Consider the following 26,405-nt stretch of genomic DNA (forward strand, 5'->3'; position numbering starts at 1 on the left):
TTCTCTGCTTCTTGCTATCTGAAAATAATTTTTGCCCTGATATGTCAAATCAGATAAGCTTAGTGCATCGAGGGAGAAGTGTGCCCATTCAATGGCTACAGGGAAGATTGAGTCTACAAAACATGTAGAAAAAAGATAAACAATGACAGGATGACCTTGTTCTTATTGCCACTTAAGCTGATTTATTTCCATTTTGTACCACAATACAGACCAGGCAGCTATAAATACCATAGATTTATTAGTACCCTAAACAAGATAATGTGTCACTTAAAAAAAAATGTCAAGACCCAGCAGGGAGAAAATAGTTAGATCCCACCCCAAGCCTGAGTCCATGTTAGGGCAAGATAAAGGTAATGTCTAGTCTTCTCATACCCCCCCACCACCTTGATCAGGCAAGGTGGGATCCTAGGGGTATTTACAATGAAGTTAGGACTGGTCAGTGAAAAGGATGAAAAGAGCGTTCCATACTTTGTTTTGAAGGCTTTATAAAGTGCATTTACCTCCCCAACAACTAAAAAGTAGTGTCATCCTCCCACTACCCCCCAGCTGGCAGTTTTCAGTGCCACTGCCCTGACCAGGCCTGTGTTGACAGTCATAGGTACTTCCTTCTGCCACTTCGATCACAGAATTCATAGTTGAAAAAAGAAAAGCACATAAAACCAGAAATTTGGACTGATGAAAAAATCATTATAACTTTCCTCTTCTGGTTTCAGCCTCCATTCCAAGGAAAGAGGGAACTGCCTCTCTCCTACTACTGTATGTGGTGTTGCCCTTCTGGTGATGAAGACTAAGCCCTGTGCTTATTCTTCCAATGCTATTCTCAGCTCCTCCAGATCCTTGTGGCAGACAACATCCTAGAGTGAATGTGAGAAAGAAAATAAAAAGGAGTCAAAGGGGAGAGACTACAGGCTTGTCCCCTCCCCATCTCCCCTAAACCATGTTTTCATGCCTTATAGCTCAGCCTAAGGATGAAGAATACACTGTTAAATAGATTATCTTCCCCATATACAAGTGGCAACCTAGAAGGAACCTGCTACATTTTCTAGGAAAAGTATGGCATTGAAAAGGTACAGATTTGTTCAAAATCCTAATACCAGGCCAATAACTGAGTTAAGGTTAGAAGCTAGGAGAATATGCTATTTGACATTTGTGTTCTTGAGAGCTCAGGACAGTTTCCCAGTCCCTGTCTAAACAGATGAGGCTTGAGACATGAAGAACCCTTGGTGAAGGAACCTGAATGAACAGAGCTAGAGACACCAGAAAAAGCAAAGAAGATAGGAGGATGGTTACCTCATTAGTGACATCTGGCAGCTCCAGGGCCAACTTCATCCACTGCCCAGCCTCAGAGTTGTTCCCTAGCTCCCTGTAGCACTAGAAAGAAAAACACAGTAATGACCATCTTTTTTTTTTAATTATAAAGATTTTGTTTGAGTTTTACAATTTTTCCCCTAATCTTACTTCCTTCCCCCCACCCCACCCCCACAGGAGGCAATCTGCCAGTCTTTACATTGTTTCCATGGTATACATTGATCCAAATTGAATTGTGATGAGAGAAAAATCATATCCTTAAGGAATAAACTTAAAGTATAAGAGAGAGCAAGATCAGACAATAAGATAATCAGTTTTTTTTTCTAAATTAAAGGTAATAGTCCTGGGTCTTTGTTCAAACTCCACAGTTGTTTCTCTGGATACAGATGGTATTCTCCATTGCAGACAGCCCCAAACTGTCCCTGATTGTTTCACTGATGGAATGGAATGAGCATGCTGTTAGGGTGTACAGTGTTTTTCTGGTTCTGCTCATCTCACTCAGCATCAATTCATGCAAATCCCTCCAGGCTTCCCTGAAATCCCATCCCTCCTGGTTTCTAATAGAACAATAGTGTTCCATGACATACATATACCACAGTTTGCTAAGCCATTCCCCAATTGAAGGACATTTACTTGATTTCCAGTTCATTACCACCACAAATAGGGCTGCTATGAATATTTTTGTACAAGTGATGTTTTTACCCTTTTTCATCATCTCTTCAGAGTATAGACCCAGTAGTGGTATTGCTGGGTCAAAGGGTATGCACATTTTTGTTGCCCTTTGGGCGTAGTTCCAAATTTCTCTCCAGAAGGGTTGGATGAGTTCACAGCTCTACCAACAGTGTAATAGTGTCCCAGATTTCCCACAACCCTTCCAACAATGATCATTGTCCTTTCTGGTCATATTGGCCAGTCTGAGAGGTGTGAGGTGGTACCTCAGAGAAGCTTTAATTTGCATTTGTCTAATAAGCAATGATTTAGAGCAATTTTCCATATGACTGAATCATTTTGATTTCCTCATCTGTAAATTGCCTTTGCATATCCTTTGACCATTTGTCAATTGGGGAATTTTTTTTTTAATTTGACTCAGTTCTCTGTATATTTTAGAAATGACTCCTTTGTCAAAAATATTAGTTGTAAAGATTGTTTCCCAGTTTAAGTAGTGACCATCATTAAGAGAAGATGCTGAAGGGCAGCTAGATGCACAGTGGATAGAGCACCAGCTCTGGAATCCAGAAGACCTGAGTTCAAATCTGGCCTCAGACACTTAATAATTACCTAGCTGTGTTACCTTATCCCACTGCCTTGCAAAAACTTAGTCTGAACAGCATTATCTTTTTTTTTCCCAGTCATGTTTTAGTCCTCATGACCTCACTTGGGGTTTTCTTGGCAGAAATACTGGAGAATGTTTTTCCCATTTCCTTCTCCACCTAGCTGCCCCTCATAAAGAAACACTATTTCTTTATTTTGTTTTTTGCAAGGCAATGGGAGTTAAGTGACTTGCCTAAGGTCACACAGCTAGGTCATTATTAAGTGTCTGAGACTGGATTTGAACTGGGGTCCTCCTGTCTCTACTATGCCACCTAGCCACCCTGAAAAATTCTAGGAGGAGGAATAGAAAATGGTGAAAGAGACAGGGAAAAGACATACCACTGACTCAAATTGAAGGTTCAAATTAAGTATGCACAGAACACCATACCAAGTGATTAAGGATAAGATAAATAAGATATCATCAGAGGTGAAGCTGGGGGTAGGGGGTGAAGGTGAAATCTTATAGATGTTCTTACTGTAATGAAAAATAAATATTTCCCACATACGTGTAAAATGTCAGTTTTTTTAAATTTTTGACTTCTAAATTTGAAGGCATTATTAATAATAATAAAATAACAGCCTTCATTTAAAGCTTGAAAAATGCTGTTCTTATAATTTGATCTCACATGATATTAAGTGAATAAGAAAAGTAGAGAATTCAGAATTGAGATTGTCATGTCAGCTCTCCTTTGAACAAATGCACTCCTCAGAGTTACTTCCTGCCACACATATATGACATGTTCCTTAGATGCCCAATCACCAAAATGTACCAACCCTCCAACTCAGGAATAGGACTTCAGGGTATAAACTGGTCAAAGACAGAAACCAGAGTTCTAATATGCATGGAAATTATCATAGAGTACAAGTGGTAGACGAAAACCAAATAAACCTGTAAGATAAAACTTAAGAACTTCGAAGGTACTAAGATTTTTAGTCATTTACTTTGTTTTTCTTTTATGGTTTTTTTTATTAAGACATCTTAATAAATGGCACGCCTTTCTCTTAAGGGGTGAGGGAGCCTAATAATTTACTTTTGCTGAGATTCTGACCATCATCTTCTGTCCTTCCATGCTAATCCTTAAACATAATGCAGCTAAGAGAATTTGGGTTTTGGAGACCCAGGACCTCCAACTCTTTCACTTAATCTATTACCCAAAAGCACTTAATAAACATCCACTATCTTCCCAGCACTATGCTAAGTGCCAAGGACACCCATAAAAAGAAAAAAAAACAGTCTTTGTTGTCAGTGAGCACCCAGGAACAATACACAGTACACAGAAAATGACTATAAGGTAGTCTGAGGTGGGGGAGTACTAGCAGCTGTGTTCAGAATAGATAGTAATCAGGAAAGATTTTTATGTAGAAAGCAGTGCTTCTGCCAAGGCCTATAGGAAACCAGAGATTGTGAAGGGCAGAGGGAGTGCATGCCAGGCCTGGGGCAAAGGGTGAGGAAAAGGAGGGAGGGAAGTGTGCATGTTAAAGAGCTGGGCTGGATCTGGCTTGCAGCAGGCATCAGGAGGAGAAATGTGAATGAGTGAGTGCTCATATGAGGCAGGAAGGCAGTTCCCCAGGTGGGAAGCTCTCAATGCCAAACCAAAGGGTTTTATTTGGACTAGGAGGTAAAGGGGAGCATGGGAGCCACTGGACCTCAGCCACGCATTTTAACCTGCCTTGATCCAAAAGGGAATGAGGGATATTGGAATTAATGGGATATTTGGGCCAGATAATGTCAAAATTATGAAATTACAAACATAAAAGATTATTGTGAAATAAAAAATATGACCAGAAATTTGGAGACATGGAAAGATTAAGAATTGATATAATAAAAGAAGCAGAACCAAAAGAACAACATAAATGGCAATAATGCAAGGAAAAGATCACTAAACAGAAGCCAAAAATCTGAGTCACTGGAAAATGATGGAGAAGTGAAAATGAAACCTACTGACTTTGTCATGGCAAAGAAGCAAACTACTATTGGAATAGTTGTGTTTAACTGTTTCTGGTTGTAAGGAAAGGTTCCCTGCAAATTAGTGCAATGTGAAGACAGAAAGACATCAAATGTATTTTTAAAATAAAAAGGTCATTTTGTTACCTTGGAGATGAAAACCCTTCCAGCTTTGGAAAATCCAGGACTTAGTTCTTCTGCCTTAAAAAGAGAGACAATTGGGTCAATTAACAAGGTCAATTTTGGCCCTCCATAAGACAAGTAAAAGCCAAACCTCCATTATAAATCCCTTGAATTGAGCAGGAAGTCTTTTCATCCTTTGCCCTCTACCCCACTAAACTGAACAAGACAATCTGTTTCCATGCTAAGGTGGAATCTTCCACACCCACTGAAAGCCTTCTTGCCCCTCCCTTGATACCTTCAGAAAGCTCTGCAGAGCATCATGGACGGTGGCGCTGGGTGGGCTCTCAAATAGGGCTCCAGCAGTCTTCTTCTCTAGCCAAGTCAAATGAGATACCTGCCCCCAAAACAAATTACAACTATATGGGCAGGAAGAGGATTTTCAGATCCCACCCCACTGCAACCTGAGACATGCACACATAACTTCTTATGATGATGATGACGCCTTTTCATTCATTCAGTATTTGCTGCCATTCTAAAGACTCATGAGTTCCTCAGAAGAAAAAGCCAACTTAACTGGCCCAGGTTATGGCTTCTTAAGGTGACTGAAGGTCCTAGGAAGGCACTCACCTGGTAGCACCATCTTCCAAGGAGGAAGTGCGACTTGGGGTTGTCTGGCTGGAGGGCAATAGCTCTATCTATATGATCCTGGGGAGAAAAAGCAGTTGCAAATTAGATCTGAAGGGGCCAAACCCAGGAACGTAAGGAAAGATCACAAAAGACACAGGGTAAATACGTGAAGAGCCAGGGAAGCAGCCAGGTTCTCTCTGGGATATGATTTCCAGAGAAGAGAGAAGTTATTTCTCACCTTGAAAATATAGCCGCTCTGGATGCGCCTCTGGATGCCTTCATGCTCAGCCTGCTGACCACACAGCACCGCATACCTGCCAAGGAGGCAACAACAGCAAGCTTGGATCTGATGGTCAAGTTCAAATGAAAAGATGCCCTCAATTCAAGGGACCCAGGGCATTTCTCTGTGCCCTGCCTTTCTACTGACTCCAAGAGTCTCTACAGCTCCTCCTTCTGCCCAGCTTATACTCTGCCCTTGGCTTACATTATTCCAGGACAGGATAAAGGAAGAGAATGTTGATAAAAAGCAAGTACCCACTCAAGAAATCACTCAACTGTGTATAGCCTTTTTGTTTGTTTGTTTGTTTGTTTTGGGGGTTTTGTAAGACAGGTTAAGTGACTTGCCCAGGGCCACACAGCTAAGCAAGTATTAAGTATCTGAGGCCAAATTTGAACTAGGGTCATCCTCACTTCAGAGCTAATGCTCTGTCCACTCCACCACTTTGTTGCCCCTTTATATACCCTTTGATTCAGTAATTACCACTACTTGGTATAAATCCTGAAGGGCCTGAGACAAGGACACATATATACTAAAAAATTTACAGGTCTTTCTATTGTAGCAAAGAACTAGAAACAAAGTGGGTACCATAAATTAGGGAATGGCTGAACAAGCTTTGGCCATACTAAAAAAAAAGGAAAAGGACTTTGAAAGACTCAGCAGCTCTTATGAATGTAGTGACTAGTCATGACTCTAGCATATTTCCCACCTCTTAATAATGTTTGTCCTTCCTCATTTCTAAAATATACGGAGAACTGAATCAAATTTTCCAAAAAAAAAAAAGCCATTCCCCAATTGACAAATGGTCAAAGGATATGCAAAGGCAATTTACAGATGAGGAAATCAAAGCAATCCATAGTCATGAAAAAAATGCTCTAATCATTACTTATTAGAGAAATGCAAATTAAAGTGTCTCTGAGATACCACCTCACACTTCTCAGATTGGCCAATATGACCAGAAAGGACAATGATCAATGTTGGAAGGGACGTGGGAAATCTGGGACACTAATACAATGTTGGTAAAGCTGTGAACTCATCCAACCTTTCTGGAGAGCAATCTGGAATTATGCCCAAAGGACAACAAAAATGTGCATACCCTTTGATCCAGTAATACCACTACTGGGTCTATACCCTGAAGAGATGATGAAAAAGGGAAAAAACATCCTTTGTACAAAAATATTCATAGCAGCCCTGTCTGTGGTGGCAAAGAATTGGAAATTAAGTAAATGTCCTTCAATCAGGGAATGGCTTAGCAAACTATGGTATATGTATGTCATGGAACACTACTGTTCTACTAAAAACCAGGAGGGATGGAATTTCAGGGAAGCCTGGAGGGATTTGCATGAACTGATGCTGAGTGAGATGAGCAGAACCAGAAAAACACTGTACACCCTAACAGCAATATGGGGACAATGATCAAACTTGATGGACATGCTCATTCCATCAGTGCAACAATCAGGGATAATTTTGGGATGTCTGCAATGGAGAATACCATCTGTATCCAGAGAAAGAACTGTGGAGTTTGAACAAAGACCAAAGACTATTGCCTTAAAAGAAAATCTCATTATCTTATTATGTAATTTTACTATCTTTTATACTTTATTTTTCTTCCTTAAGGATATGATTTCTCTCTCATCACATTCAACTGAGATCAGTGTAAACCATGGCAACAATGTAAAGACTAAAAGAATGCCTTCTGTGGGGGGTGGGGGGAGGGAAGCAAGAATGGAGGGAAAATTGTAAAACTCAAAATTAATAAAATCTTTCTAAAGTAAAAAAGATAATTTTTGTCTTTCATTTTCTTTTTTTCTGTTTTGGTAAGGTAATGGGGTTAAGTAGCTTGCCCAAGGTCACACAACTAGGTAATTATTAAGTGTCTGAGGTCACATTTGAACTCAAGACCTCCTGACTCCAGGGCCAGTGCTCTATCTCCACTGCACCTGCTAGCTGTCCCTTCTCACCTCTCAGGAGATGACAGACAATTAATTATAAGTGCAGAGTGAGACATATATCTTCAGATATGACCAATTTAACATAACTTTGTTTTGATGTGACTGCTTATTTATAAGGGAGGGCATCTAAGACATAGAAAAAAACAAAAATTTTCATAAAACAAATTTTTAAAGAAATCAAAAGGTAGAATCAAGTTCAGAAGACAAAAAGGCAACCTGGGCAAAGTTGGATTTGTTATGTATCATGGTAAATTCAACAAAAGACTTTTTGGACATCCTTAAAATATTGTTTCATCTGTAATCCTCTTTTTCTTACATATATATAATATATATTATATATATGAAAATGTTTGTTGGCTCTCTTGCAATGCCAAGATATATATATATGTGTGTATATATATATATATATATATATATATATTTATATATATATATATATATATGTCTTACGATAGAAAATACCATCTATATCCAGAGAAGGAACTGGAGTTTAAATGAAGACCAAAGCTTTTTATCTTCAATTTTTTTTTTAGGTTTTTGTAGGGCAAATGGGGTTAAGTGGCTTGCCCAAGGCCACACAGCTAAGTAATTATTAAGTGTCTGAGACCGGATTTGAACCCAGGTACTCCTGACTCCAGGACTGGTGCTTTATCCACTACGCCACCTAGCTGCCCCTTTATCTTCAATTTTTTAAAAGTTGTTTTTTCTCTCTGTTTTCTTTCTTCCATATGGATTTGATTTTCCTCTCACAACATGATCAATATGGATCTATTGTTTAGTATGGTTATGAAAGCAATCTGATATAGGCTCTACATTTATAACCATAAATGGTTAACCTCCTCGGGGGAGGAAAGGGAGGGAGGGACAAAAATATAAAACTTAAAACCTTGTAAAAAAAATGATTGGTTAAAAACTACTGTTGCATGTAGTTGAAAAAACAAAATATTTTTTAAAAAGGGCAGGTAGGCCAAAGGGCCTGATACCTGAGAACCAGAGTAGATTGATATGAAGCTCCTAAGAACTGGTGAAATCCTGCCCTCTATCCTCCTTCCTAGACATATAGACAACTCAAGGGGTGAGAGCAAAAGCAAGAAACAAAACCTAGGACTCTGGTCCACGCCTTCCAGGACAGTGAACCTCTGACTAAGCTCTGCCCCAGGATAGCTCCAGGGCTATCCCACTAATCATCACACTTAGCAGTTCTATTCACTATCATAAAGTTCAAAGGCAGATTTCCCCACCCAAGCTAAGCAAAAGCCAAAGTCCATCAGTGAAGACTACACTCTGAAATCAAGGTGTCACAAGTCCCCTGCTCACCTCAACCTAACCCTCCCCATATCCATGCCAAAACAACTCATTTCTCTGAGCCTCAGTTACTGTGCTGAGTTTCTCTACCTCACCTCCAGATTTACCTCAGTCAAAACACTAACAATCTCACACACACACACACACACACACACACACACACACACACAAAATCCAGGCAATGTCCTGCACAAAAGCCTTGCTCCTCCAGCAGATCCTTCTGGTTTTACAAGGGGCCAAATAGGAAGCCAAATCAGAGCTCTCCTAAAATAAAATGCATAAGCAGAGCTGACTCTGGTCATTACAAAGAAAAAAAAAAATACAAGTCCCAAAATGAGTCATGGTGCAGTGAAATCTGACTAGGCCAAGGTACTAAATAAGCCTCGCCCTGCACCCATGGTTGTTTTTTCCCCATAGGATGCCTTTGTTACCACTGGTGAGACTCGGCGCTCTCATCCCCTTTCTCCAGGGCAGCCTCTGCTTCTTCTTTTCCTAAAAAAGACAGTGCCAGAAGTTAGTAATATGAAAAGGATTCTTTCTTCCTCGAATTCATCAAGATATGCTTCAAAAAAATGGGAGGGAAAGATGCCTGCTCTGATTCTCACTTTTCAATACTCAGTTGGAACCAGCTGAGAAGAGGCAGGTGATTTCTTACCTCCAAAGAAGTCATAAGAAATCTCTCAGACTCCTCCCCAGTCCCTAACACTTATCTATAATCCTCACTCCTCTGTACCATTGTCTTTCAGAGACCCAATAAGAGAAAATGCCTGTGAAGTGCCTGCTGGGCAAACTTTATAGCACTATTGGCTTCCTATTTGGCCCCTTGTAAAACCAGAAGGATCTGCTGGAGGAGCAAGGCTTTTTGTGCAGGACAAGTGCCTGGATTTTGAGTGTGTGTGTGTGTGTGTGTGATAGTTTGTTTTGACTGAGGTATCAGAATTAAAAGGGGACATAAATCCCAATGATTTTTAAATAGTGAAAGGTTTGAAGATAGTTTCTGAAATCAAAAGATACTAATTAATTAGAACTCTCAGGAGGTGAAATTTGGATTTGTCAATAGAAAGTCTCATCAAGGGGAGAAAGAAGCAAAGTATTTTTTGACGTTTTAATTTAACTTTAATTACAGTTTTCAAGATTTTTTTAATCCGAGGGCAATATAAATTCAGCCCAACCTCTCTACACTTATAGTAACATTTAAGAAGAATTAATATTCACGATGAGGCTTTTTAAAGACCTAGATTGTCAAAGAAAAGATACTAAGAAGCCTTTTCTTCTTACTACACAAGCATAAATAGGCCTGTCTAAAGGCAAGAGAACATAGCAATGTGATCTCTAAGGTTCCTTTAAGACCCAGGTTTTAGAGCAGTCTCACAAATGCCTAGCTTTAAAAGTGATCACCTCACAAGGAGTCATTCAGAACCCTTATTCTCCATGTGGAAGCACTCCTTCCTCCTAAGGACAAAGGTTTTTGTGATAAGGCTCGTTGGATGGATCATGGGAACACGGGCCAACAGCAAAGAATCACAAACCTTATGAGTTGAAATAGGTGAAGAGGTCACCTAATCCACACTAAATTTGAATCCCTCCACAACATCCTCAGCTAGCTAGCAGTCATCTGGCCTTCCTACCCCATCCCACCCATGACAAGAGAATGAATCCATTACCATTTAAGGCAACCAGTTCTACTTTGGAACAAATACAATTGTTAGAATTTTTTCCTTTATATTAAGCCAAAAATCTTCCTATAATTTCTACCCATTAATCCCAGTGCTGCTTTCTAACAAGTCTACTAGTTCCAGAATTGAGGTTATCAAGGCAGCAAAGTGGATAGTGCTGAACTTGGAAGAAGAAAGACCCAAGTTCAAATCCTATTTCAGACACATACTAATTGCATAACACTGGACAAGTCACTTAGCCATCCTCAGCCTCAGTTTCCCCATCTGTAAAATGAGAGGTTGGACTTGAGGGCCTCTACGGCCTCTTTCTAGCTTTAATATGTGATCCATAACTCCCTCACTAGGATACCATAATAGATTCTAAAGGTGACGAGGACAGTTACTTCCCTACCTTCTCTCTAAAAGTGGGACAACGCTTGTCTCAAGAGGTTGTGAGAAGGTCACTTTATAAACAATTAAGCGACTTCAAAACAAATCTTTAAATGCCTTCTTAGATAAGAGTTGGATCTGTCATCATAAAGTCCATTTGAAAGATAGAATTAACACCATTAGAGAACCATATGATACATAAAAAATACAAAAGTGAGTGATTTCTCTTGTGTCCCATAAGCCAAAAGGGAAGGGATACAGAGTATAAGGCAGAAGGGAGGAGGAAGTGGAAAAGGTTTCATGAGAATAACAATGGAATATGTTTCAATTCAGTTGGAATAAAAGTCTAGGGAGGCATTCAATAGGAGTACCTAAGGATAGAAGAGGCAATGGGATGGGAAAGAGAAAGAGAAAGCTAAGTATGTATTCAGAGAAGCTGATTCAGGTACTAGCTTGGCAGCCTCTGTAAAATGAGAGTTAGATAAGGCCAATTCCAGTTCTAGGCCCAGGATCATAGGCAAACCAGGATTGGTTTTAAAATCCTATTCTGGGTATGTCCGCCCCAGGGCTGCCACATCCAGATCCTGAAGATGCTCCCTACTCTCATCACCACAGCAAGAATGAGCAGGGCCCAGGGCGGTTAAGTGATCTGCCTTAGGGTAGTAGCCAAGACAACTCCCACCTAGCCTAGCCTTGTTCTAAGATACTAACCAGCTATGCCTGGTTAGACCTGCTGGCACATTGCATTTGGAATCAGAAAATCTGTGTAACCCTGGGCAAATGACGACTTCTGAGGATTTGTTTTCCTCTTGTATAAAATAAAGACATTAGACTAGAAGATTTTTCTACTTTAGAGCCACCCTACAGGGCCCTCTCTTCTTTCCCCTCCAACCAGGCAAGTTCTCACCACTTTGGGCATATGACTTTTTCTCATTTATCCCCTCGGAGATGTCACACATGTCACTGTAGGCCCGGGCCAGGCGCCACAGAAAGTCTTGGCGATTTCCATACTGCAAAGAAACAAAAGAGTTGAAAGCAGTTCTCAGCCTGTGTCCATCATGAGACACTCCCAAGTCTGTGTCACAACAACCCTTACCCAGGAGGACAATCCTCAATAGTGAATGGTGGGGGTGGCTAGGTGGCGCAGTGGATAGAGCACCAGCCCTGGAGTCAGGAGGACCTGGGTTCAAATCCGGCCTCAGACACATAATAATTACCTAGCTGCGTGGCCTTGGGAAAGCCACTTAACCCCATTGCCTTGAAATAAATAAATGAATGAATGAATAAATAAATAAATGAGTGAATGGTGGAATAATACTTAATGGGATGAACATGTAATATTAGATTCTAGTATGTACCTCGGAGGAGGTAACTTCCTCCTGATTGCTAAAAAAGGTGATTAAATGGAAGAAGCCTTCAGCTAAACATTTTGCTAATAATCCCAAAAGGTCAAATCTCACTTCCCTATCTACCCCCAAAATGGAAGCTCTCTTTGCAAACTTGTATGCTGCATGGAGAGATGGAAAATGGGGGGTCAGGAGGGGGGTTAGGGGGCAGAAGGGGCAACCTCCAGAGATCCAGACCTTAGCCAGGAATTGGAAAACCTAGACCCTCGCTGGGTGTAACTTAAGGATAGCACTGGAGTGGAATTTTGTCCTGATTTTCCTTTGAATAGTTTTAATTTCATCACTCTTCTCTTAACAGGTGGAAAACTGCTTCAGAACATACTCTCTAGCTCTTATTTCAGTCCTTCAAATGGGACAAAAAGGGAAGCTTGGGCACTAGGCACTGTGATAAGAGAGGGTCTAGGAGGAGGCAGAGAAGTAAGGGGAAAAGAAGCATGCCAGTTTCTTTACAATTTTCTCCACCTACTGAATGGTAGAAACTTTTCACTTATTTTTCCTCCTTTCCTCATTTTCAGTTTTTTTTTTTAAAGATCTATTTCCTTAGGAACAAATATTTGCCAGACTTGAAGATGTGAGAATTATCTCTTCTTTCAGAAGATTAAAGAGAAGGAACAGGCAGGCTCTGAGAGAAGGGAACATCAGTCTCATGTGTGTCCACCCTTTCTCTACCCCATTCCAACTCCAATCACCAAAACAAGCTCAGCCTGCTTGGATGTGGATTTTCTACTGTGACTCACAACTGATGTGGCACTGGCAATGCTTGCTACGACCCACACATGCTAGGCTGCCCCAGCAAGGATGAGGAGGGGAGCATTACCACCAGTTTGTTGTTGAGGAGCCGCTGAAAACCCTCCTGTTTGTTCTGCTGGTCTCCCTGGTGTAGCTCATCTGCCTGTTGCAGCAGCAGGAGCAGCTCTTCTCCACCCGCAGAGTCCACTGGCAGCAGAAAAGAATCCCCATCACCAGTCAGGTCCTGGGAGTCCCTTCGTCCTGTTTTCACTGTTTCACAGCTCACTTCATCTTCATCCTCCCCACTTTCCTTTTCTGTCTCCCAGTCATAGTCAGACTCTGCATTGGCTGTTGTGTACCTTTGGTAGAAAGCATATTGGACAACCTCCCTCAGACCCATAGAAATAGGTCCCCCACTGATTCTCCCCCAATCAAAAGGGGAAGTCAATGCACTCACAGCTAAGACCAACAAAGGGTCAGCCAAAAAGCCATTAAGAGTCCACTCCAGTGGACTTAGTCAAGTCCTTCTCTGAAAGGGCGCCCAATCTCCTGGGAAAGACAACATGTAAACAATTATATGCAAACAAGACAGGCAATGGATAAAGTAGACTGGTCTCAGAGGGAAGGGCTTCCTACAAAAGGCTTCACTTTAGCTGAGACCTGAAGAAAGTCAAGGGACAGAGTTCCAAACCAGATTAGACAGTCAATCAAAAAGGCCAGAGTCAGGAGATGGAATGTCACATGCACGGAACGAGACCAATGGCCCTAGACTGCAGAGTTTTTAGAAAAGACTGAAAAGGTAGGCAAGGATCAGGTTATGAAGATCTTTAAAGGACAAACAGAAAATTTTACATTTACTCCAGGGAACCACTGCAGTTTATAGAACTGGAAAGAGACTTTAGGCAAGCAGGCTCCTGCAGGAGTCCCACCATGAGATGAGAAAGGTCTGTACCAGGGAGGTGGCAAAGGAACATTTGAGAGATGTAGAAATGGCAGGTCTTGACGATTAACTAGAGAGAGGAAACAACTCATTGAGAGTCCATTCTCTTAGTCAGCAGATAAGAGACAGATAGGCTTCTAAAACTTAACACCTTAGTGGAAAAGGGAATAGTGGCCAGAAGAAAGCAGCTACACAAATATAATATAAAGAACTATATAAGGCAACTAGCTATTCCCTGTGAAACTCCTCTCAGAAGTATAGTTAGTAGGTTTGTTCAACTGCTTCCATAGTGGTTACCCCATAAACTAGGTACATTCAGCACTGGATTCTAGTCATTAAAACCATATGCTTTCTGCTTAGCTCAGGGATTGCAACCTCCCAATAACAAGATGGCTTCACCCAGCAGATGCACATCATATTTCCCCAAGTGCTAGGGGAATGAAGTTTATAGCCATTAACAGAATCTCAACAACTTTGACCCAGGAATTGACTTTCTCAAATTTAGGAAGTCATGAAATGCTACAATCCATTATGACTCCCTTCTTTGAAACCACAGGCTCCCAGGACAAAGACTATCCAAGGAAACAAGAGGTCAAGAAAGGCCTTAAGATTCTAACAATGCCAGAGATCCAAGAATATTCAGTTCCTTTCAAAGCTAGAATTGAGAGCACAGACCAGTCTGACTTTACGTATGAGTAAAAGCAGTTCAAGAAATCTATAACCCATTTTTTTCCATCAGAAGATTTTGAAAAGAGATTTTTTTTTTTTTAGAGTTTTGTTGAGCAGCAAAGTGCTGATACCATTCTCCATATGGACTCAAAGGCCAAGAACAGGATTGATATACTTGGAATAATCCTGTATTACTGATACAACAGACCACAATCATTCTCTTTTACAACTCAGTCAGCATCTTTCAAGTCAAAAGCAGGGAATTTCTGGCCCATGGATCATATTAGTCTGGTGTTACCAAAGCAACTTCAGTCAGGACTCGAAATTCAAAACATCTAGGTACTTTTTAGGGGGTGAATTAATTAAATATTTGACCAAATATAGCCCACAAATGTGTTACAAATATCCAAATGGCCCTTGACAGGAAAAAAAGGTTCCCCACCCCTGCTCTATGCCTTTATAACTCTTGAAATTGAGGAACTGACTGTACAATAAGGCTATAAATAATAGGCATTCCCTTACTCCTTCCTATGTCTACCCTCTTTTCCAGACTAATGTGACTACCTAGGAAATGAAGGGACTTACTTTGGAACAAAGCAGCATAATCTGAGTGTCTGGTCAAGTCGTGTGAAAATTAAAAATCTTTTCCAGACAGTCAGTCTCCATAATTTGTTTTCTTTGTGATGAAAACTTCTAAAATTTATGTTCTAAGGGGCTGAAGAAACCTCAGCATCAAAAAAAGAGTTCATTTAACAGATAATTACTACATGCTGGATGCCATATAGTTGAGTGACAGATGACTAAGACATGGTCCCTGCCCTCAAGAAACTTTCAATCTAATAGAGGAGAGAACATTAGTACAGAAATAACTAAAAACTAAATCAGTATGTGACTAGCATCATAAGAACAGTTTAAAGAGCTATAAAAATTCAAAGTGGGAGAGCATTTCAGGCCAGAATGATAATTCAATGGACAGAAGGACTTAAGCTATCTGTTGGTAGTATCCATGAATAGGAATTTACTGTTCACCATGAAGCCTACCTCCACCTCTCATATTTTACTGTTCATTCCTAAAACCCATAAAAGAATTCAAAGTTTTGAAGGATGAGAACTAAGACAGTTCAAATAAATCCTCTCAATTCTCTTAAAGAAAAAAATTATGTGTATTATCAAAAGCATAATCTTCCCTTGGTTCTCATTATTCAAAGTCATTCATGAGTTTGTGGTTTGTCCCAAAAAAGAAATTGCTCAATGGAGTCTCCTGTTCTGCCCAACTGTGGTGGAAGCACTCCCTGACCACTGACCTAGGTGTTGGGCCAAAAATCAAACCACATGGCTTCAAATGACCAATATATTCCATAAGCAAAGATTCAGCCATCTTGCTGACAAATCAAATTAATTCCAAAAGAGCCATATCTTCCCTCAATAGGGGGAAGACTGCCAATCTATTCCCTGGGGTAAATTTACTGCCGTAAAATACACCAGTTAATTCACCTGGACAGCTACCAAGGGATAAGTCACTGTAAATATATCCTTGGCCTTTGGTCATCTCTTTCCTATATTCTAATTTGTAAACCACAGCAACTTTTATTGACTTTAGAATAAACAACTATTTGTAAAGCTTTTTTACAATCATCATTAGGTGTGCCAAGTTTCATTTTCTGAACTTATGGCAAAGCTGTGCCCTCTTGGCATGTATCCAAGTGTCAACAAAATGCACAATATGAGTTCTCTGGCTTTGCCACTCTAGCTTCAGATTACTCATAACCATATGTTTCTTGGAACTAGTCTTCTGATCATCTGACTTTGTACCACTAATATATGTTATACTGAAAGTAAAGGACTCTGTTCTTCAATAGGCTGTCAGGATATTCTGCTAACTCTGGAACAGAAAACCTTTGATTATAAGTCTCAAATGGCTCAATTCTAGAAACTATCTACAATCTTCTTTTTTTCTTTTTTTTACAAGGCAATGGGGTTAAGTGCCTTGCCCAAGGCCACACAGCTAGGTAATTATTAAGTGTCTGAGGCCAGACTTGAACTGAGGTACTCCTGACTCCAAGGTCGGTGCTCTATCCACTGTGCCACCTAGCCACCCCCTACAAACTTCTAACCCTAGATATTCCCTCTCTTCATATTCTAGCTCCACTTCCATTATGCCTCCTTTCCTACCAAAACACATACATACCTAAGAAAAGTTTGGAAATTAACAATCATACATTATGTCAAACATATGACTTTATACAACAAAAATTAATCATGGCATTTGAATATTATTTTGTAGTTTATAATGTATTTAAAATATTTTATCCCATTTGATCAAACAATCCTATGAAGTAGGTAGCATAGGTATGATCCCATCTTTTAGATTTGGAAACAGAAAGAAAAGAAAGATTAAGTAACTTGCCTAAAACTTCACAGTTACACAAAGGACTTTCAACTCCAACTCTATTGCTCTTCTCTGTATAGCTTGTGTTTCGGAGAAAAAGAATTTTCTAACGTGAAGCATCTTCTGGTCTAGAAGTGTCAGGCAAAAACTACCAGAGCCAGTAGGGTCACCTCTCTAAACCTTCAAGACATAGTAAGAAGTATAGCTTGAGGGTAGCTAGGTGGCACAGAGGCTAGGGCACTGGCCTTGGAGTCAGGAGGATCTGAGTTTGAATACAGGCTCAGACACTTAATAATTGTCTAGCTGTGTGACCTTATGAAAGTCACTTAACCCCATTGCCTTAAATAAATAAAAAAATCAAAAATAAAGTATACCTTGGTCAAACCATAGCAACAAACAGAAAATAACAGGTGTCTGCCAAGACAATGGCAGACGGAGAAAAAAAATTCTTTTTAAATTGCCACAAATACCAATATCAGTATGACAAGAAAAAGAACAAAAGAAAGTTGGCATTTTCCTGTTGTCTCTTTTGTCCATCTGTGTGCTCCCAACAAATACGAGCTAAACAAAAAACATGCTTTTCTATAAATAAAAGTTTCTTCTACTCCTCAGAGAACAGTAGTCTTCATCATCACTACTTTTTTTCTCCAAGAGGGGACTGGTGAAATTTATTCCCCACATAGGCTCCAAAAGGGAAAAACTAGGTAATGGTTAAAGAAGCCACCAATATAGTGATAAAAGTCAAGCAAGTTAAGGAGTAAGAATGACAAAAAATGGAGTGCTTTGTTTAATTTTTATTTTACTCCTTCCATTAATTTCTTGGCAAAGTTTTTAAATTAAAGGTAGCAGGGTTTGCAAACCTTGGCTCAGAAAAAGTAAAGAAAATGAGTAGGTTTCTAGAAGTTCATAAGGTTGGTAGCAGTAAAAAATTAAAGGAAGGAACCCCATGGATGAGCTTTGAGAATCAATTGTAGATGTTCCAACCTTCTTAGGGGGAACTTTCTCTGCAGTTTTTACTAATATGGTAAAAACCACAGTGATTGTTTAGAAAACTCAGTAAGAAATACAGTATTAGGATAGCGGCTAGATGGCGCGGTGGACAGAGCACTGGCCCTAGAGTCAGGAGGACCTGAGTTCAAATCCGGCCTCAGACACTTAATAATTACCTAGCTGTGTGGCCTTGGGCAAGCCACTTAACCCCATTGTCTTACAAAAAAAAAAAAGAAATACAGTATTAGAAAACAAGGCCACAAAGCAGCTGAATAAATCAGTTGTTGTGATCCTGATTTAGTCTATTATTCAAACAAGGCCTGACTTTACCTGCATTATAATCCTTTCCTTAATGGAAAGATAATCTATAATGTAACTAAGATCAAGAAGTATAATATAGGGAAAAACATTAATAATGAAAAGCAAAACCAGAAGAGATTAAAAATAACTTCAATAACATAAGAAGAAAAGTAAATGGAAATCATAAGATTAGCAAAGTGTCAAAAATATAAAATGACAATTGCTGAAGTAGTTGCAAGAAAAAAGGTACAATAAAGCATTGTTGGAGCTGTGAATTGGTATAACCATTTTTGGAAACAATCTGAACCATGTCCACAAAGTCAATAAACTTTTTACCCAAGAAATCAAAGAAAGAGAGAAAAGACCCATATCCACAAAAAAGTTTACGGTAGCTCATTTTGTTATAGCAAATAACTGGAAACCAATACATGCCAACCATTTAGGGAATGGATGAATAAATTATATAAAGGTAATGGAATATTACTGTCATAAGGGAGACAAAAGGTTATAATATCAGAGAAACCTTGGAAGATTTGAGCAAATTGATGTAGTGAACTGAGAACTATCTATAAACAGCAGAACAATGTATATACAATAGTGTAAAGAAAAACAACTTTGAAAGATTTATAAATCTTTGTGTTGCCTTCTAAATCTTTATAGGTTTCTCTGATAAAGTTTTATAGGAACTGATTCAAAATTATAAAAATAAGAGACACTCCCTTATGGGAGTAGCTTTAAATAGTAAAGAAATATGTATAGGCCAGTTTTCAGAGAAAGAAATCTAAGCAATCAATAGCCATATTAAAAAATGCTCTAAGGGGTGGCTAGGTGGCGCAGTGGATAAAGCACCAGCCCTGGATTCAGGAGCACCTGGGTTCAAATCTGGTCTCAGACACTTAATAATTACCTAGCTGTGTGGCCTTGGGCAAGCCACTTAACCCCCTTTGCCTTGCAAAAAAAAAAAACAAAACTAAAAAAAGCTCTAAATCACTAATCAGAGAATTGAAAATTAAAACATCTCTGATGTTCTACTTCATACCTATTTGCTTGGTAAAGCTGAGGGAAAAAAAGGAAAAAAGAAAATGCTGGAGGCACCATGGGAAAAAAAGGTATATTAATGCATTGTTGATGGAACTATAAACTAGTGTGTCTAATGTGGGAAACATTTTAATTGTACCCAAAAAGTTATTAAATTGTGTATACTCTTTTAACCAGTGATAACAATACTGTCTATACCATTAAAAGTTCAAAGATAGGGGTGGCTAGGTGGCGTAGTGGATAAAGCACCGGCCTTGGAGTCAGGAGTACCTGGGTTCAAATCCGGTTTCAGACACTTAATAATTGCCTAGCTGTGTGGCCTTGGGCAAGCCACTTAACCCCATTTGCCTTGCAAAAAAAAAAACTAAAAAAAAAGTTCAAAGATAGAGGAAAAGGATCCATATATACAAAAGTATTTCTAACAACTTTTTTATGTTAACAAAGAATTGTCAACTGAGGGGGATGTCCTTAAATTGGGGAAATGGTTGAACAATTTATGATATATGAATGGGATAGATTACTGTTTTGTTGTGAGAGATAATAAAGGGGTTGGTTTCAGAGAAATCTAAGAAGACATACATAACACATATAAACTGATGAAGAGTGAAGTGAGCAGAACTAGAATAATGGTTTATACAATAGCAACAATATTGTAAAGACAACTTTGAAAGATCAGCACAATGACCAACCATAATTTCAGATAATTGATGATACATTCCATATCCTATATTATCAAGGGCACAGACTGGGAATAGACTAATGCTTTTTTTTGGGGGGGAGCATATGGTTAAGGTAGGAATTTGTTTTACTTGATGAAGCAAGTTCTTGTTTTCTGATTGGGGTAGGGTGGGAAAGAGAAAAGGAAGAATTTTATTAAAATAAATGATCAATCAATATTTTAGAAGAACAATAATGCAACATACTTCCCAATTTGTAACAGAACTAAGAACTAGAGGATTTTGCTTAACTATGCATATTTATTACAAGTGTTTTTTCTCTTTTTTTCTAGTTGGAGCGAGGTGAAGGAGAAAAACATGTTAACTAAAAAAAGGTAAAAATTATTTTTTTTAAAAAGTGAGTAGAACCAAGAAAACTATATAAAAACATTGTAAATGAAAAAACAATAACCTTAAAAGACTTAAGAACTCTAATCATTGCAATGACCAACTAAGATTACAAAAGAGAGATAATGAAGCATGCCCTCTACCTCCTTGGCTCAAGATGTGAAATTAGAAACACATTTCATCAGATTTCGAACTCCTTAAAACCAGGAGTTGTCTTTTATTTTTCTTTTTGTGTGGTACTTAGCAGGAGCTAATATGCTTAACTGACATATTCTGATAGCTAAAATAGGATTTTTTTTTTGCTTGGCTGCATATTTACTTTAAGGATTTTGTTTTTCTTCTTTCTCCAATTTATGTAAAACTGGGGGGAGGAGAATGAAAAGGAGAGAGAAATTAGGTATACATAATCCAAAAGAATAAAACAAAGGCATTGAAGCATTTTTAAGCACATAGAAGAGAAGGTCAGAAAGAATCACAAACAGGACAGTTTTGAAAGTTACATGTTGAATTTATTATATGTCATAAAAGAAAGGCAAATTGTACAGAAGAGATTTACCACCTCTTGTGCATTTCTCTTTTTCTATTCTGCTATGTATATGGAAATATCTATTTTCTTGGCATTTAAGTTCGAAAATTTTTAAAATTTTAAATGTAAAGGAATGAACAAAAAATTTGGAGTGACTAAAATATTACAATAGTTTATAAATCAGAATTCATTTAAATGTAAATACTTACAAAGCAAGAATAACTGATTGTATTGCGCATAAAGCTAAATTCCTTACATAATTAAAAGCCACAAAAGAAAAAAGGCTATGTCTTGAGACTAAACACAGGCCACTGAGACTACTAGATTTTGTGGGAGTCAAACATAGATATTACCATTAACCACATCAGGTCAAAGAAAAGAGAAAATAAAATTCAGACCTGGCCCTCAGGCCTGAAGTGTCTACATCATCATTAATTAAGATTTTAAAACCTTTGAAGTTTTAAACCACACAAAATTCAGGTCCAACCTTTAGGAGTAAAGCATCCATATAATCCTCATCCTCACTGTCATCATCATTTAAGGTTTAAAAACACTTTAAGTTTGCAGAGTACTTTACATGTGATCCCCACAACAACCCTGTGAGGTAGGTGCCTATTATTCCCCTTTTACAGATGAGGTAATAGAGTCTGAAAGAAGTTATGAAGTTTGCCCTGGCTCAAACAGTAAATGTCTGAGGCAAGAGTTGAATTCAGGTCTTCCTGACTCCAAATCTCATTTCTATCCACTATGACACCTGTACAAACCATGTGGTGGTTTGTCTTTTTTTTTTTTAATTAAGGCTTGAATGAATCAGGAGAAAGATCTGTTAACTACCCTGCTATTTTTCAAATGCATTATATTGGCTGTAATTTGGCTCAGTGAAGTGCAAGAACAAGCACTGCTGCTCCAGATTCCAATGGAATGAGTTTCTGTCACTTTTGTTGTTCAGTCATGTCTGACTCTTTGTGACCCCATTTGAGGTTGCCTTGGCAAAGATACTGGAATGGTTTGCCATTTCCTTCTCTAAATCATGAGGTAAACAGGGTTAAATAACTTGCTCAGGGTCATATAACAAGTAAGTGTTTGAGGTCACATTTGAACTCAGATCTGCTTGGGACCTCAACCTAGAGAAGTAACATAGTAAAGTCTTCAGTAATGGTCAATGCATTGATTTACTTTGCTTAACTAATTGTACTCTTTTGTTACAAAGGAGGTTTTGATGGAGAGAGTGGGAAAAGGAGTCATTGGAAAAGAGCATCAATAAAACTTTCCCCCCAAAAAAGTAAACTGAGAATTGTTTTTTTCTTACTTAAAACTCTAAACCCTGCTTTATGACCGAAATCACCAGCAGCCCATGGCTAGAATGCTCTGAACAGGAGCACATGACTCACCCTCCCTCGCTCTCTCCTTCAGTCAAAGGTGCTCCAGAGTTCGCACTAAAGTAGATGGAGCTGGAACCAGTGGAGTCTCTTCTTTCCCTGTTGAATGGATACCTTCTCCTCCGAGTCACTTTTTGGTTCTCTTCCATCTGAGACCTGAAAAGTAGAACCCATTCTGGAGGATCAAATTAGACCCTATCCATGTTTATCTACTCTTGAAGAAAGAGAGAAGAGCATCATCAACATACATTGACAGTAGGTCCCAAAGGCTCATGCTAATAAGAGAATAAGTTTATCAGTTTCCTTTTTCTCAAGGGTGGTCTATTCTGATGCCTCAAAGCTTAAAAGGGATAACCAAGGCTTGGTAGATGAAGGGGATTTTTGCCAAATGCCCTTTTGAAATTCAGTGTAAACCTATAAAAGGAAAACTGACCTAGGTCCCCAAATGCCCAACCAAGAGTGCCACCCTAATCCTGGATTAGAAGTTCTTTGAGAGGAAAAAAAAAGAAAGAAAAGAAACAAGCTCTAGCACAGCCAACAAAAGCCAAAGGAGTTGCCCAGTGTCAGTCATCCAGTACTCACTTGACCTCCCCCACAATCTCCCCAGCAAGACCCTGAAGACTATTTCTCAGTTCTTCCACTTCTTGCCGAAGCTCAGTGAGGCTGCTCAACACAAAGTCCAGGCGATCCAGCACCTCCTCTTGCTTCTCCCTCGGCATGCTGGGAACAGACATAGCATCACCAGCCTCCCCTGGTGCTGCTCGCATGAGCATCACTAGAGCATGGGAGATAGAAGATAAAGTTCACAGCCCAAAATGAGACAAGGAGGCCTTCACATTTTTTTTTTTAGGTTTTTGCTAGGCAATGGGGTTAAGTGGCTTGCCCAAGGCCACACAGCTAGGCAATTATTAAGTGTCTGAGACCGGATCTGAGCCCAGGTACTCCTGACTCCAGGGCCAGTGCTTTATCCACTGCACCACCTAGCCACCCCCTAGGCCTTCACATCTTCTTGCCCAAGTAAGACAATTTTGCTCCAACAAATCACGGGCCTTCACTAAAGTGAACCTAACTGTTTTGTATCTAATAGCAGTGACATAGATTCATGCTAAAATTAAGTCATCTGATGATCTGACAAGTGATATGCAAGAGAAAAATATTTTCTCAAACTATCAATAATCTGTCCTGTGCATTTCTAGTTATCACTCCATCCCTGGTCCATCTTCACAGTTAAAAAGTCTAATGAAACTAGCAAGAGAATGCCTGAAGGTGCAAATCATTTCTCCATGATAGAGGCCAACAAGCTAAAGAAAAAAGTGGCAGCTACTGAAAGAAAGATGTACTGAAAATATCCTTTGCCAATCCTATGGGTTAAAATGCTATCACAGAGCCCACCAAATTAACTTTTGGATTACACAAGAGGTCCATGCCAATTCTAAACTACTTAACATGATCTTAGATGAGTAAATGTATTGCCCTGACTGCTGAGATGCCAGATGCTAAAACAGGAAAGAAACCAGTATGGCAGGCACAACAGAGCTAGAAATAAATCCCCCAAGTTATTAGTAATCCAGGAAGCTTATAGGTTACACAACATGCTCAGCAATGCTCAGGAATGTTGGGCAACAAAGATACCTTGGCTATCAGCCACTGTTCCCTAAACCAGTGCACAGAAACAATGAATCCAGATGATTGAGCACAGGTTGCTGTGAGAGTTCCAAGATCCTGTACTAAGTCTAAGATTACCACTCTTTGATAATCTACCACAAAATGTACTGCAAGACTTATACTCTGAGGGCTTCTAATGCTTTTTCCCTACTTGATTCACCTAAAATGGCCATGCTTTTGTTAACAAAACACTTTTCACTAGTGTTCACAGAACATCAATGGGATATAAGGTACACTGAAAACTTAACTCTGTTATACCAGGATCATACCCTGTATTATATACTAGCACATTAGAGTGTGAGTGTGTGTGTGTGTGTGTGTGTATGTGTGTGTGTATATATCTATATCTATCTATCTATCTATCTATCTATCTATCTATATATACTCTGATGCTTTGCTAAGTAAGCAGCATTAACCTCTGATTTGAAATGTAATACCCTCATACCCCAGCAGAGGGAAGAGCATTCCAACCCAATGTTTACCCACAAGGAATGAATTTGCTGACTATGAAAAGCAAGCCATCTGGGGCAGAGTTCTAACATTCACAAGTCAGGGTTCCATTTATCAAAGTCAATCAGGACAGAATATTATCTAAACTTCAACAAAAAAAATTCAAACCAAGGTAGGAAATTTGACCTAATGTCTAAAAAGTCAAACTGACTCACAGTGAAACCTTAGAAAGTTCAATTAAGAACCTTGAAGGTGCCTTATAAATCATCTTGACCAGTCCCAAGCTTTTATAAGCAATAATTTTTAATGAGAAAACTAGCATTCAAAGAGAAGCAACAACAAGACTATGCAGCTAATGAGCTAGGATTTAACACAAGTGTCCTCTGACTCCAAGATGTGTTCTTTCCTAACCACACTTATATTGTCTTTAGAATCTTTATCTGAAAAGTGAACCAACCAATCAAACCTCAAAATGAGATCAGAGCTGAAATTAGGAAGAGAAATTCTCCTTAAACAAAGAGGTAGCACTGTGTAGTAGAGAGATCAATAATACCAGTCTAGGACCAGTCCTGCCACTAACCTGGCTAAGAAAGTTGAAATCTCTCTGAAACTCCAGAGCCCCATTTGTTGGATTGATCATTTTCAAAGTCTTATACAATAGTAACAATCTCTGATAAATTAAATAATCAGGACTGTCTTAATACCTACAAAATACCACTTTTCCTTTTGCATTTTTTCTGGCCTTCCTTTCTCAGGGTATAATATACACCCACAAAGCACCAATCTAGGACTTGCAATACTTAAATACTTACTGCCAAAACCAACAGTGAGAACTATGAATCTTTTCCTCATTTTCCTTCTATTCCGGAGTTACAAGGGAAAGAAGAAAAAAAGGTGAAGTCTTTCATCACCCCTTTCCACTTGAACAAGAAGGTGGGGGCCTGCAATCATATACCACTTTGAGGATGGGATTAAAAATCAGGGGACTTGCATCTGACACCACCTTTGCTGCCCACAGAGTGACTTCGGGTACCCTAAACCAATTGCGTCAAACACTCTTCTTTCCTGGCCTCTTTCTTTAATCTCGTAAAATGAGAATACATCCAGGAATTCCCTTCCTTTCCCTCATTTGTCTGATCTCAATAACAAAAGCAATTTAGATACATGAGTTCAATAATTTTGAGCTTTTTTAGTTTTTAGCTACAGAAAGAGGAAAATACACTTCTAGAGAAAGACCTGATGGCGTTTGAATGCAGACTGAAGGCCAATTCTGGATTAGTTTTTTTTTTTTGCAACATGATTAATATGGAAATAAATAACTGCTATCGCAATTCTTGCGTTCTCATCGAGCGAGGGCAGAATGGGACGAAGGGAAAATGTTCAAAGTAATTATTTAGCATTAAAATTCGTCAGGGCTCTTTCAGGCTTCGGGCCCCGGGGCCAGCCCGGGCCACAGGCCGGGTGACGGGAGGCCCGGGGCGGCCGAGGCCGAGGTGCGGGGCGGGGCGCGGCGCGGCGCCTACCCTGGCGACGAGGCTCCGGGCTGCGGCTGTAGGCCAGCGAGTCGGCCGCCTTCCAGTTCCCGCCATGGCTCTGGGTCCGCTTCCTCCGCTGCAGGTAGAAGGCACAGAGGAGCCCGAGGCCCGCGGCGGCCCCGAGCACCAAGCCGAGCCCCGCGCGAGCGCCGCCCGGGACCCCGGGTCTAGACATGCCGCACCTGCGGGGCGAGGGCGGGTCAGGGCGGCCCGCGGCGCCCCCCAGGCCGCGGGCCGCCCCGCCCCGCGGCTGCCCCGGCCCCGGTCCATCCCCCGGGGCCCCGCAGAGGATGGGCGCAGAGCCGGGGCCCCCGGACCCTTACCCGCTCTCCACACACCATAGCACCGCCGCGGGGACCGCGTCACGGGGCCCACGCGCCCCGACCCGCCAAGCCTTCCCCCTGACAGCCGAGCGGCGGCGGCGGCGGCGGC

General features: G+C 39.9%; 1 protein-coding gene across 2 annotated transcripts; it reads right to left on the bottom strand.

The window, feature by feature from the left end:
* Positions 1-156: 156 nt before the first annotated feature.
* RMDN3 (regulator of microtubule dynamics 3) lies at positions 157-26,404 on the bottom strand. Of its 2 annotated transcripts, XM_074235112.1 has the most exons (13): positions 26,297-26,404; positions 25,962-26,155; positions 22,906-23,098; positions 22,336-22,479; positions 13,117-13,387; positions 11,801-11,903; positions 9,280-9,340; positions 5,553-5,628; positions 5,315-5,392; positions 4,983-5,081; positions 4,712-4,765; positions 1,291-1,371; positions 157-854 (listed from the first exon to the last, which is right to left on the bottom strand). In XM_074235112.1, the coding sequence occupies exons 2-13, from the start codon at positions 26,146-26,148 to the stop codon at positions 801-803; spliced, it is 1,401 nt and encodes a 466-aa protein (XP_074091213.1). In that variant the 5' UTR covers positions 26,149-26,155; positions 26,297-26,404; the 3' UTR covers positions 157-800. The 2 variants fall into 2 exon arrangements, with proteins under 2 accessions (XP_074091213.1, XP_074091212.1); XM_074235111.1 differs by lacking the exon at positions 25,962-26,155 and having other exon boundaries at positions 26,297-26,317.
* Position 26,405: the final 1 nt, after the last annotated feature.

This window comes from Macrotis lagotis, chromosome 4 (genome assembly GCF_037893015.1).
Source record: "Macrotis lagotis isolate mMagLag1 chromosome 4, bilby.v1.9.chrom.fasta, whole genome shotgun sequence".
Classification (NCBI taxonomy): Eukaryota; Metazoa; Chordata; class Mammalia; order Peramelemorphia; family Peramelidae; genus Macrotis; species Macrotis lagotis.